Source organism: Chlorocebus sabaeus, chromosome X (assembly GCF_047675955.1).
Source record: "Chlorocebus sabaeus isolate Y175 chromosome X, mChlSab1.0.hap1, whole genome shotgun sequence".
Taxonomy (NCBI): Eukaryota; Metazoa; Chordata; class Mammalia; order Primates; family Cercopithecidae; genus Chlorocebus; species Chlorocebus sabaeus.
This window is the reverse complement of record NC_132933.1, coordinates 112,224,518-112,238,706: the sequence shown is the minus strand read 5'-3', so window position 1 is coordinate 112,238,706 and position 14,189 is coordinate 112,224,518. Positions and strand designations below refer to the sequence as shown.

General features: G+C 40.2%; 1 protein-coding gene and 1 long non-coding RNA gene across 2 annotated transcripts in view; one reads left to right on the top strand and one right to left on the bottom strand.

The window, feature by feature from the left end:
- The window catches only part of ATP6AP2 (ATPase H+ transporting accessory protein 2), a 26,408-nt gene extending 18,305 nt beyond the window's left edge, over positions 1-8,103 (top strand). The window contains exons 6-9 of the mRNA XM_007991420.3: positions 128-181; positions 1,034-1,183; positions 2,210-2,329; positions 7,024-8,103. Coding sequence (XP_007989611.1) covers positions 128-181; positions 1,034-1,183; positions 2,210-2,329; positions 7,024-7,218 — 519 coding nt within the window. The 3' untranslated portion in view covers positions 7,219-8,103. The remainder of the gene's footprint in view (positions 1-127; positions 182-1,033; positions 1,184-2,209; positions 2,330-7,023) is intronic.
- Positions 2,115-14,189, bottom strand: LOC119622033 (uncharacterized). The gene is made up of 2 exons (XR_005238625.2): positions 13,968-14,189; positions 2,115-2,740 (listed from the first exon to the last, which is right to left on the bottom strand). It is a non-coding gene; the product is annotated as an uncharacterized lncRNA (long non-coding RNA).

Genomic DNA, 14,189 nt, shown 5'->3' with positions numbered 1-14,189 from the left:
AAGATAATTGTATAAATTCATTTATATCATCAACATTTGTAATATCCTGTGCCTTACTTGATAAATGGCAAATAGAGATCTCTGGTGCACATTTAAAAGAATGCTCTTTTTTTTGGGCTCTCTGAAGGTTGACCTGCTCTTTCTTTCTGAACTGCAAGTGCTACATGATATTTCAAGCTTGGTAAGTAGGCTGCTATAATTTTTCAGTTCCATTTATTTTGGTTTCTAGAGAATCCTTGAATGATAGTAAAAGCAGTTGAAAAGTTTGATTAAGTATGCCTTAGATTTATGATCCCATGAAAATTGAAAACTTAGTGGCAGTATTGGGAATTTTGAATACATCCATGTTATAGTCAAATTATTTTGCATTTTTGCTTTTTAGGGAGAGACAGCATATCTTCCAAGAACACAGCCTGGGCGTAAGAACACCCTGGCCATAGTACTAACTTGGCTGTTGATTTCTTGTCAGACTTAATTCCTATCTATATCTTTGGGCCTAAAATAGAAATAATAGTTTGGACTAATAATGCTGTCAGTCAAGTCAAGAAGGGACAAAATCCGTCTGAAGGGTATTTTTTTGGTGAATGATTTTTTAAAAATCATCCTTGTTACTGAAATAGAAATTCTTAACTGTTTGTTGTCTTCTGAGGTTGTTTTCCAAACTTTTTCAACAGGTGTTGGTTTGGGGAGTCTGGAAGTGTAGTGCATTCCTGGGATCAAACTGGTCCAGCCATCTGTTCTTTCATACCATGGCCCATACCTGAGTTTTTAAAACTGAGGAATTTTGTTGAAAGCTTTTATTAAATATCCAAGGAGTCTTGTACTGCTCCTAAACATGAGATTCGTGTTGGATTTATCAGAAACGCTTATTCAAACCAGTTTCTTTTGCCACCATTTTAGACTATTTGCATGCTATAGTACACTGGTATGGTTTAGTTTAGCCTAGTTTGGGCATAAAACTTTAACTGGCTGTGTTTGACATCTTTCATCTTACTTTATCCACTACCTTTTTTTGTTTGTTTGTTCTCCTAAGCTGTCTCGTCATAAGCATCTAGCCAAGGATCATTCTCCTGATTTGTATTCACTGGAGCTGGCAGGTTTGGATGAAATTGGGAAGCGTTATGGGGAAGACTCTGAACAATTCAGAGATGCTTCTAAGATCCTTGTTGACGCTTTGCAAAAGGTAAATATCAATGAGACATGAGAGGCTGGAGTCTGACCATTTCACTTTTAGTCTCTTAATAGAAAAATCTGCTGTTTCAAACACTGTTGATTGAGCTCTTACTTGCCTTCTTTGGGGTTCCTCTAATTATATTGGCCAAGGATGGAGTAGGGTCAAAAATGTATATTGATATATTTCTTCCTAATGCTAGAAAGAACAGCATTAGGAAAAGTTATCTCACACAAAGCTTTACAAAATTTTTGTGGTAAAATATATATAACATAAAATTACCATTTTAACCATTTTTAATTGTCCAGTTCAGTGTTATTAAGTACCTGTACATTCACATGTTGTACAACCATCACTATCTTTTATTTCTAGAACTTTTTCATCTTCCCCAACTGAAACTCTGTACCGCTTAAACACTATGAGATAACTGAAGTAGAACACCCAGCACAGTACCAGACACTTAGTAGATGCATAATAAATGCTAGTTCCCCTCTGCCCTTGAAGTTCTTCACCTGCATCCTTTCAGTGAGGCTTCATATTTTAATTTTTATAGATGTTTGTGATTAACCAGAGACCACTTAGGAAGATTTCTTCATTTCTCTTTCCAACTTTCCCTCCTCCAATTTATATGCTGACAAATTCAGTCTCTTCTTAAAGTAATTTTATTCTGAACATTTGAATATATGTTAAAGCTCAACACTTTTCTGTATAGTTGAGCATAATCAAAACCTTTAATACTTGCTTATTTTAAGATGTAGTATATTTCATGAGCCAGGAGGTAAGTGTACATTGTTCTTGTAGCTGCACAAAAGCTTTAAAAATCATTTTAATAAGTATGTTTGACTCATTGCATAAAATGATAAGTAGTGAGGTAATGCATATGTTAATTAGCCAATGTGTACTTAAGCCATTTCACAATGTGTACATATTTCAAAACAATATGTTGATGTGATAAATATATATGATTTTAATTTGTTAATTAAAAATGAGAAAAGTACATATTTGAGATTCCCAATAACGTTAATAACTAACTTTCAGTTTGCAGATGACATGTACAATCTTTATGGTGGCAATGCAGTGGTAGAGTTAGTCACTGTCAAGTCATTTGACACCTCCCTTGTTAGGAAGACAAGGACTATCCTTGAGGCAAAACAAGCGGTGAGTATATTTTGAGATCCTGCTTTAAAACTGTAAAATTAACTTTTTATAAAAACAAAAACATACAAAGTCCTATATCACCTATGGGTGACATGAATGAGCAGTCAGTAAATCTGAAAAACAATTTCAGTTAAAACATAAGCTTCTTGTTCACATACGTATGTGTGTTTTGCCAGTGATAATCAATTCTTTGAGGTTATAATCAGATAATACAAGAATTTTAGGGATCAAAGTAAATCTGTCCAAGATTATAATTCAAATATCAGTACACACAAGGAGACATCAGAAGTTAATGTGGCGCCAGGTGCAGTGGCGCATACCTGTGATCGCAGCTCCTCAGGAGGCCGAGGTGGGAGGATTGCTTTAACTTGGGAGGAGTTTGAGGCCAGTCTGAGCAAACATAGCAAGACCCTGTTTTGAAAAAAATAAAAGAAGTGAATGTGTGCGGGAGTGGTGTGGTGCCCACATCCTATGGGCTCTGCTTTTCTAGCAGGCACATTGTCTTTGTGGCATAGTCCCTTACTTGCTGAGATCCTCTGTGTATACCTCTTTATGATTTTGATTTACTTCAACGGTTTTTTGGGTATGGATCTTGCTTCGATTTTAAGCATTTAGAGGGTCAGGATTAAGCATTACCATGGTTGCTGGCCATGGTAAAACACATACCTGTGTGTGTGTATATGTATGTGCTCATTTACATACATACATATATACTTACAGCTGCAGCAGAACCTAGGGAGGGTGATGAGAAAGAGTAGTGTAGATACTCCCTAACATCCTATGGTCGAGAACATTGCTTAGGGCTGGCTGCATCACTTGCAGCAGATAGATATCCAGTCAGTCACATATACCTCCACTTCAGAACCATTTGCAGCCCCCACCCTGCTCAGTTTTACTGACCTCAGTGTGGGACTTGGAGTCAGAAAGTTGAAGCCAGTGCCTGTTTGAGATAGTCTAGCGATTACTGGTTTGAGATTGTTTCTTTCTAAATTAAATTGGGGATGGAAGGACCTCTGTTTCAGACAGCATGTCAGTCTAGACAACCACCCCAAATTTTCCACCATACAACATCTAGAAATGCTGGATAAAAATAAAGACCTTTTAAAAAGTACATAGTTTGGGCCGGGTGCGGTGGCTCACGCCTGTTATCCCAGCACTTTGGGAGGCTGAGGCGGGCAGAACACCTGAGGTCAGGAGTTCTAGACCAGCCTGGGCAACATGGTGAAACAAACCCTGTCTCTACTAAAAATACAAAAGTTAGCCGGGTGTGATGGCGGGCACCTGTAATCCCAGCTAGTTGGAAGACTGAGGCAGGAGAATCGCTTGTACCCAGCCGGCGGAGGTTGCAGTGAGCCAAGATTGCACCACTGCACTCTAGCCTGGGAGACACAGCGAGACTCCGTCTCAAATTAAAAAAAGAAAAAAAAGAAAAAAGAAATTATAAAAATAAAAAGTACGTAGTTCAGCTCACAAGAAAGGGAAATTCTCTTACAGAGTAAATAAAGAGGAGGCTGGGTGCAGTGGCTCCCGCCTGTAATCCCAGCACTTTGGGAGGCTGAGGCGGGCAGATCATGAGGTTAGGAGTTTGAGACCAGCCTGGCCAACATGGTGAAACCCCGTCTCTACTTAAAATACACAAAATTAGCCGGGCGTGGTGGCGCATACCTGTAGTCCCAGCTACTTAGGAGTCTGAGGCAGACAAATCACTTGAACCCGGGAGGCGGAGGTTGCAGTGAGCCGAGATTGTGCCGCTGTACTCCAGCCTGGGTGACAGAGTGAGACTCCGTCTCAAAAAAAAAAAAAAAAAGAAGAGGAACCCGAATGTGGTAAGCAGGCTACCCTAAGGATATTTGCCAGCTGGGTCACCAAGAGTCCTTTGGTGCCTTGTGTGTTGGGGATGGGAACGGACACCTCCAGATAAAGCTGGGGACCCTGAAAGAGCTGTGCCCTCAGTGAGAGGGCAGACTGGAAATTTTTGCCCACCAGCAAAGGGAAGCAGAAAGGCACCTGGGCTCTGGGTGGTGAGCACATGTGTTGAGAGTGGGGATGCCTCCCAGATAATTCTTTTTTTTTTTTTTTGGAGATAGGATCTTACTCTGTCACCTAGACTGGAGTGCAGTAGCACAATCTCAGCTTACCACAACCTCCACCTCCCAGGTTCAAGTGATTCTCCTGCCTCAGCCTCCCGAGTAGCTGGAATCACAGGTGTGCACCACCATGCCTGGCTAATTTTTGTACTTTTAGTAGAGATGGGGTTTCACCATGTTGGCCAGGCTGGTCTTGAACTCCTGGCCTCGAGTGATCTGCTCACCTCAGCCTCCAAAGTGCTGGGATTACAGGTGTGTTACCTTGCCCAGCCTATGAGATTTCTTTATAGGGTGATAGAAATGTTCTAGAATTAGATTGTGGTGATGACTATGAAACCACTAAAATTCCTTGACTTGTACACTTAAAATGGGTAGGAAAAAGAACCTGTTTATCAAAAAAAAAAAAAAAAAGGAAAGAAACAAAGAGGTCTTCATGGGCATGAAATCCTTTAATGTTTGCCTCAGCTCTGAGCTCCCCGCAGGTAAATATGCATGTCTGTGTACCCATTCTCTCCTACAGTTGAAATCACTCTCTTCCATTAGTTTAAGGAGACAGTTGGGAGTTTGAGGAACATTTACTCAGTACTCACAACGTGCCAGGTGCTGGGGCTGTAGGGACAAATACATTTCAGTTACATTTTCTTTTTCATTCTCACTGCCAGGCACCCTGCCCCCATTTCTCCCACCTCATTTGGCTGCTGCCTCCTAACTTGTCTGGACTCATCTGTCTCTCTCTGTCCCAGCTGGCTCCTCCCAAATCCATCCAACACATTGTTATCAAAGTTATCTTTTTTTCTTTTCTTTTTTTGAGATAGGGTCTCGCCCTGTCCCAGGCCGGAGTGCAGTGGCACAATCATAGCTCATTGTAGCCTCAAACTCCTGGGCTCAGGTGATCCACCTGCCTCAGCCTCCTGAGTAGCCAGTTCTATAGGCTTGAGCCACCACACTCAGCTAATTTTTTATTTTAATGTTATCTTTTTAAGACAAACCTGATCATGTCACTCACTTTCTGCCTAAAGCTTGTCAATGACTCCTTATTGCCCAGAGGCTCATGTCAGATTTTCTGTAGCTTCCCTGCTTCTAGCTTCATCTCCTGCTGTGTTCCTACTTTTAAAATTCTCTAGTCAGAATGAATGATATTTCCCAAACTGTGCCTTTGTCAAAATGAATTCAGTTTCCCAAACAATGTTTTTACACAGCTCTGTATTTTAAAAAAAGTGTTAAGTAGATCATACATACATAAGTATATAACATATTTAATACTAGTTATTTAAATAATAAAAATAATAACACTTTATAGCTCCATTTTCACATGGCTGTAAAGAACTACCTGACACTTGGTAATTTATAAAGGAAAGAGGTTTACTTGACTCACAGTTCCACATGGCTGGGGAGGCCTCAGGAAACTTGCAATCATGGCAGAAGGGGAAGAGGAGGCAGGCACCTTTTTCACAAGGTGGCAAAAGAGAAAGTGCCAAACTTTTAAACCATCAGATCTCATGAGAACTCACTATCATAGGAACAGTATGGGAGAAACTGCCCCCATGATCCAATCACCTCCCACCAGGTCCCTCTCTCGACACGTGGGGATTACAAATCAAGATGAGATTTGGGTGGGGACACAGAACCAAACCATATCAATAGCTTAAGAGAATGCTTGCTCCTTTGAAGCTCCCTATTTTCTCCCTCTACCCTCCCTCATCCAGAGGTAACTGCTGTCCTGGATATCATGTTAATCCCTTGCTTTTCTTTACAGATCGACTGCATATGTATTTGTCCTTAAACAGTGTTGTTTGGTTTTGCCTGTATTTGAATTTTATATAAATGGAATCATACTACATGTATTTTTCTGTGTACTTTGTTCAGTATTCTTTTTAAGATTCATTCAGGCGGACAAATGTAGCTGTAGTTCAGTCATTTTACTGTTACATATTCTGCTGTAGGGATATACCACAATTATCCATTCTGTTGATGACTTTTTTTTTTTTTTTTTTTTTGAGACAGAGTTTTGTTCTTGTTGCCCAGGCTGGAGTGCAATGGCACGGTCTTGGCTCACTGCAACCTCCACCTGCCAGGTTCAAGCAATTCTCCTGCCTCAGCCTCCTGAGTAGCTGGGATTACAGGCACCTGCCATGCCTGGCTAATTTCATATTTTTAGTAGAGACGGGTTTTCACCATGTTGGCCAGGCTGGTCTGGAACTCCTGACCTCAGGTGATCTGCCCGCCTTGGCCTCCCGAAGTACTGAGATTACAGGCGTGAGCCACTGTGCCCTGCCTTTTTGATGATATTCTTATACATGTCTCTTGGTACACACATAGAAATTTTCCCTAGCGTATGGACTTACTGGATCACAGGATATGCACACCTTCAACTTTATTAGGTATTGTCAAAATTTCCCAAGCATTTGGACTGGTTTATACTTCCACCATCAGTGCAAGTGTCTTGTCCACGAAGGCGCTCCTTCTTGCTTCCTCTTAGTATAAGTAGCTGTTATGCCACTTATGAAGAAATGTTTGTTAGACAAATGAATCACAGCCACTAGACTGTAATAATTTCCTATCTTAAAATTCTTCCCTCTTGATTTTTCTTTCTTTTCTATATTGTAGAAGAACCCAGCAAGTCCCTATAACCTTGCATATAAGTATAATTTTGAATATTCTGTGGTTTTCAACATGGTACTTTGGATAATGATCGCCTTGGCCTTGGCTGTGATTATCACCTCTTACAATATTTGGAACATGGATCCTGGATATGATAGCATCATTTATAGGATGACAAACCAGAAGATTCGAATGGATTGAACGTTCCCTGTGCCAGAATTAGAAAAGGGGGTTGGAAATTGGCCGTTTTGTTAAAATATGTCTTTTGGTGTGCTTTAAAGTAGGTAGTATACTTTACACTTACAAAAAAAAAATCAAATTTTGTTCTCTATTTTGTGTGTGCCTGTGATGTTTTTCTAGAGTGAATTATAGTATTGATGTGAGTCCCACTGTGGTATAGATTCCATAATATGCTTGAATACTATGATATAGCTATTTAATAACATGATTTCATTATGTTTAATGAATTTGGAAATATGCACTGAAAGAAATGTAAAACATTTAAAATAGCTCATGTTATTATGGAAAAAAGTGCACTGAATTTATTAGACAAACTTATGAATGCTTAACTTCTTTACACAGCATAGGTGAAAATCATATTTGGGCTATTGTATACTATGAACGATTTGTAAATGTCTTAATTTGATGTAAATAACTCTGAAACAAGAGAAAAGGTTTTTAACTTAGAGTGGCCCTAAAATATGGATGTGCTTATATAATCACTTAGTTTTGGAACTGTATCTGAGTGACAGAGGACAGCTGTTTTTTAACCCTCTTCTGCAAGTTTGTTGACCTACATGGTCTAGTATGGATACTAAAAATACTACATTGATCTAAGAAGAAACTAGCCTTGTGGAGTATACAGATGCTTTTCATTATACACACAAAAATCCCCAAGGGGCATTTTGAGGCATGAATATAAAACATTTTTATTTCAGTAACTTTTCCCCCTATGTAAGTTACTGTGGTTTGTGGTACAACTTCATTCTATAGAATATTAAGTGGAAGTGGGTGAATTCTACTTTTTATGTTGGAGTGGACCAATGTCTATCAAGAGTGACAAATAAAGTTAATAATGATTCCAAATTTGTGTCATTGCAGTACTAAATCTATTTTATATTGTAAAAACCTAACAAAATAGGCTTTTCTTTCATCAGGATTGGCTGTTTTGTTGTACAGATGATTTCATGCTGTTTCTTTTACATTTGTTTATTCTCACTGCCTCTTGAGATTTAGTACTAATGTAAGGAAGGCATTTTAATTACCATTCTTGTTACTGAATTTATATAAAATACATGAGAAGTTCATACTTTATGTAGGAAAGGGTTACATTTTTCTATAGCTTTTTTTTTTTTTTTTTTAATTAAAAACATTTTAGAGACCAGTCTTGCTATGTTGCCAGGCTGAACTCCTGGCCTCCAGTGATCCTCCCACCTCAGCCTCCCCAGTAGCTGGGATTACAGGTGTGCACCACTGCACCCGGCTCTGTAGTGTTTTTAAAGATGAATAAGCAACTAATTGGTTAGAATATGAAGGACTGTTTCAGGTAAAGGTTTAAGGTAACAATTTGTTTTCTTTTTCAAAAAACAGAATCTTTAACTTCATAATTATATAGCAAGATTATTTTAGTACGAGCATTGTAGCCCTGACCCTGGGATCCTTCCTTGTATTTAGTATTAGCTGTTTCTGCATCTTCTTTGCAAAGATCATCAAATTATTTATAAATAGCATTGAGTTTGGCAGGTTTGAGAAGGTAGGGTATATTTAGTTGTCACTTGCTGCAAGATGCCCTTGACAATTACAGTTTCAAACCTCCATAGAGTGGAGGAAATGTTGGTTTTCTTTTTGCCCCTCATTGAAGTATAAATAATTGTAGGGAAACTGATACTCAGCTTCACAGGGAAGCAAAACTGTATTGTTCTAAAATCACTCTTCCATCCCTACTTTCTACCAGAGTGATGGGGGTGAGGGTTTTTCAGCTGTTTATCACCAAAACAGTTCCCACTCTGACCCCATGGAACGCAACACGGCCTAAGTGTAGGGAGCAGGAACCTATCATGCTGCAGGGTGGTTAGAATCCACTTGTCTTTCACAACTTTCTTATATAAACATTGCCAGAGATGTTAGATTGTTATGATTATGAAATAAACCAATGCCTTTGTAATTTAAAACTGATGAGACTTTTAAGTTCTAAGGGAAGAAAAAAAATTAATTACATGACAGCACTAATCCGTATAGGGTAAATGGCATCAGCATCCTTCTATCTATGTTAGGCAGAGAGCAATTCATTAAAATAAATGTTCTGCCAAGATTATTATACCTGTTGCTGATGATTTGCTCTTAAATTAAGTCTAATTTGTTCAGGAACATAAATCACAGTGTCGATTTGTGTGAGAGGCAGAAAAGGCAGACTCATGGCAGATGATTCCACTGACAAAGAGATAACCCAATCACTTTAAATCTCATTGGTGGACTGTTCCGGGTTTATAAAATATCTGAGATTCTACATATGCAGATATTGCTTATGGCCTAATTCTATTAGGAATAGTATACAATTGATTTTTATTTTCTTTGGTTATGTGTTTTTTTGAAGGAATAATCTGAATCCATTTTCACTGATACCAAGTAATATGGAAACTGTAAATGTACTTTTTTTTTTTTTTTTTTGAGACTGTAATCTCACTCTGTTGCCCTGGCTGGAGTGCAGTGACGCAATCACAGCTCTACAGCATCAACCTCCTGGGCTCAAACTATCCTCCCACCTCAGCCTCCCAAGTAGATGGGACCACAGGCGTGTACCACCACACCTGGCTTATTTCTTGTAGAGATGGGGTCTCTATGTTGCCCAGGCTAGTCTTGAATTCCTGGGCTCAAGCAATCCTCTAGCCTCAGCCTCCCAAAGTGTTGGGATTACAGGCATGAGCCACTGCGCACCCAGCCTAAACTTAACTTTGTTAGGGGGATAGAGTCTCACTCTGTCACCCAGGCTGGAGTGCAGTGGCGCGATCTCGGCTACTGCAACCTCCGCCTCCCAGGTTCAAGTGATTCTCCTGCCTCAGCCTCCCAAGTAGCTGGGATTACAGGCACCTGCCACGATACCTGGCTAATTTTTGTATTTTTAGTAGAGACAGGGTTTCACCATGTTGGCCAGGCTGATCTCGAACTCCTCCTGGTCTCAAGTGATCTGCCTGCCTCAGCCTCCCAAAGTGCTGGGATTACAGGTGTGAGCCATCATGCCACACTCTAAACATTTTTATTTTATTTTATTATTTTTGAGACACAGTCTTGCTCTGTCGCTCAGGCTGGAGTGCAGTGGCACGATCTTGGCTCACTGCCGCCTCCACCTCCTGGGCTCAAGTGATTGTTGTGCCTCAGCCTCCTGAGTAGTTGGGATAATAGGCGTGCATCACCACGCCTGGCTAATTTTTGTCTTTTTTGATAGAGACAGGGTTTTGCCCTTTTGGCTAGGCTGGTCTTGAACTCCTGACCTCAAGTGATCTGCCTGCCTCAGCCTCGCAAAGTGCTGGGATTACAGGCCTAAGCCACCGCGCCTGGCCTAAATTTAACTTTTTAATGGACAAGCAAACCAACAATTTTGCATGTAGGAACCAGGGTCAATGATCATGCCAACTGAGTCATACAGTGGCATCAAGCCTTCTAACTTTTGGGCACAGGTGGTTTTTTTCTAGCCTTTTCATGACAGAATGACTGACTATTCTGTGGTTTCTTCGGAAAATACAGTCGTTGGGGAAGGCCATCAGTAAAAAGCATTGTGAGTAAAATACATCAAGAGTCATACAGGTGAATTCAGTTCACTGCTTTACCACTTACAAGTTGAACAATCTAGGGCAAATCCCTTAATCTCTCTGAATCAGCATTTTTAATCTATATAATGGGGGTAATAATACCCCAGGTCTATAAAAATTAGCATTCAGTAGGAGAACACAATAAAGTTTGTGAATGCTTAATAAATATAAACTACAATCTTAGTACTAAACTCAAGGAACTCTGCTTGGACCCAGCATTGCGCCATTGATATGTGCTAGCCAGTTTCTTGCAAGCAACAGGAACAAACTTTGGTTAAATTTTGCTAGTTGTCTTGCTAATGCCCTTTTACTAGACCAGGGTCCAGTCCAGGAGCACGCATTGTAATATAATGTTTCCTTAGTCTCCTTTCATCTGACACAGTCTACCTTTGAAAAGTATTGGCCAGTTATTTTATAGGACGTCCCTCAGTTTTGGTTTGATGTTTGCTCATGATTAAATTCAGGTTATGTATTTTTAGAAAGAATACCACTGGCTGGGCGTGGTGGCTCATGCCTGTAATCTCAGCACTTTGGGAGGCTGAGGCAGGAGGATCACTTGAGTCCAGGAGTTCAAGACCAACCTGAACAACATTGGGAGACCCCGTCTCTACAAGAATTAGCCGGGCGTGATGGTGCATGCCTGTGGTCCCAGCTACCCAGGAGACTGAGGTGGGAGGATCACTTGATCCCGGGAGGTTGAGGCTGCAGTGAGCCAAGATCATGCCACTGCACTCCAGCCTGGGCAACCCTGTCTGGAGTGAGACTCTGTCTCGGAAAAAAAAAAAAAAAAAAGTAGTAGTATTCTGTTCTTACTGTTTGTGTAAGACGGGAAATAAGGAAACGTGCATATACAGGTTGACTACCCCTTATCTGAAATGCTCGGGACCAGATGTGTTCCATATTTCAGATTTTCTTGGACTTTGGAATCTGGTTGAGCATCCCCAATCTAAAATTCCACAATCAGAACTGCTTCAATAAGCATTTCCTTCATGTGTCATGTCTCAAGAAGTTTTGGATTTTGGAGCATTTTGGATTTCAGCCTTTAGATTTGGGATGCTCAACCTGTATCTTCTTACTTTTGTAAAGAGAAATATGGGAAGTATAAGCCAGAAAACAATAAAGTTAATTATAAGATGTAGGAGTAGACAGAATGGAACAAATAAGGGAGGAAACAGCACGACTACAAAGAGTAGACCTTTTTGTATAGTTTTAATGCCAGAAGGTCAAAGGAGGCAGCTTCAAGGGGCTCCCACTGTCCAAAGTTGGGCCAATTTCAGCATCAAAATTAAGAGGACAGTAATAGATTATAACCCACTGAATAAAATGAAAAAATGAATAGATTATAACCCACTAAATAAAATGAAATCCATGAGACCATATTGATAATAAGTAGATAAGTAAATAAATGGGGAGAGAAGGAAGGGTATTCCTTATATTAGAATGCTGACTGATATATGTATATGTATATATCCATATACATATATGTATACATATACACATATATGTATATATCACACATATACATATATGCCACCCAGGCTGGAGTGCAGTGACACAATCATGGCTCACTGCAGCCTCCACCTCCCAGGCTCAAGTGATCCTCCCACCTCAGCCTCCCAGGTACCTGGGACTACAGGCGTGTGCCACCATGCCCAGCTAATTTTTGTTGTTTTTTTAAAAAAATCTTTTTATTTATTTTTTTATTTTATTCTTTTGAAACAGGTTCTTGCTCTGTCACCCAGGCTGGAGTGCAGTAGCATGATCTCAGCTTACTGTGACCTCTGCCTCCCAGGCCCAAGTGATCCTCCAACCTCAGCCTCCCAGTAGCTGGGACCACAGGCCCGTGCCACCATGCCCAGCTAATTCTTTTGCATTTTTGGTAGAGACAGGGTTTTCACCATGTTGCCCAGGCTGGTCTCAAACTCCTGAGCTCAAGTAATCCACTTGCCTCAGCCTCCCAAAGTACTGAGATTACAGGAATGAGGCACCATGCCTGGCCCTAATTTTTGTATTTTTTGTAGAGATGGGGTCACGCTTTGTTACCCAAGCTGGTCTTGAACCCCTGGGCTCAACCAGTCCTCGCCACTCAGCCTCCCAAAATGCTGGGATTACAGGCCTGGGCCACCGCGCCCAGCCAGTAGTCCCCTTTAATCTGGAATAAGACAGAGAAACAAAACAAAAGATTGGAGGAAACCGTGGTTCAATGGGGGCTGAACAAAACCCATTCCCTCCTGTCAGTTCATTGTACTGGGGGACCGAGACCAGACTACAATGACAAGGGGCATTTTATAGCTAGAGAAACTGAGGTACACAATACACTTAATCTAACATTCTTGTAGCTACTGGAAGATGCTGGATAACCATACAGCCTTCAGCCATTGTATTCACATGAGAAAAACAATGAAAAAGGCAAAAGATTAGAATCAGGGCCGCAGATGGCTCTAAAATTACTTTCAGCAGTATCTGAAAATAGCGAGCCAATGTATCTGCCTATTGTTTTATTCATTCAGCTTCTCTTGAGGCACAATGCTATTTATTCCCTTTGGTAGAATTTAACAGCAAATATTCCAGGAAGTCAGTACAGGATATGGCAAAAAAAAAAAAAAAAAAAGTTTCATAAAATACTCAAATCCTAAGTGTTTTGTTTCACAGCCATAATTCAAGAGCAGGTATGTTTTTGTAAATGTGGGCCAGCATTCCATGGCAAATTTAATGAAATACATTTCTGATTTTTATTGTTTTAAACCACAGACAGAAAATCACTTAAAAAATATAATGTTGCAATCATTAGACTGATACTGACTCAGACAAGAATCATCAATGTATGCTAGAACTAGCGGGTTAAATATTTAATGAGGAAATAGATATTTACATAGTCTCAAAGTATGTCTGCACAAATTACTTATTAATTATAAAGGGAAAAATACTAACTTAGCAGTAGAGAAACCTGGTGAACACTACCTTAACATCACTAATAACCAGATATCACATGCCTCCCAGTGTGAGGCACTGGGGACATGTCGTTGCTGTGGTGTTCGTGCCAAAAATGAACACCCTGAAGGTAGCTGTCTTAGTCCATTTGGGCTGCAATTACAAAATACCTTAGACTGGGTAATTTATAAACAACAGAAATGTACTACTCACAGTTCCAGAGGCCAGGAAGTCCAAGATCAAGGTGCCGGCAGATTTAGTGTCTGGTGAGGGCTCATTGTCTGCTTCATAGATGGCTCCTTCTTTCTGCGTCATCACATGGCAGAAGGGATGAACAAGCTCCTTCGGGTTCTTTTATAAGGGCACTGATTCCATCCATGAGGGTGGTGCCCTCATGGCTTCATCACTTCCCCAAAGGCCCCACCTCTTAATATC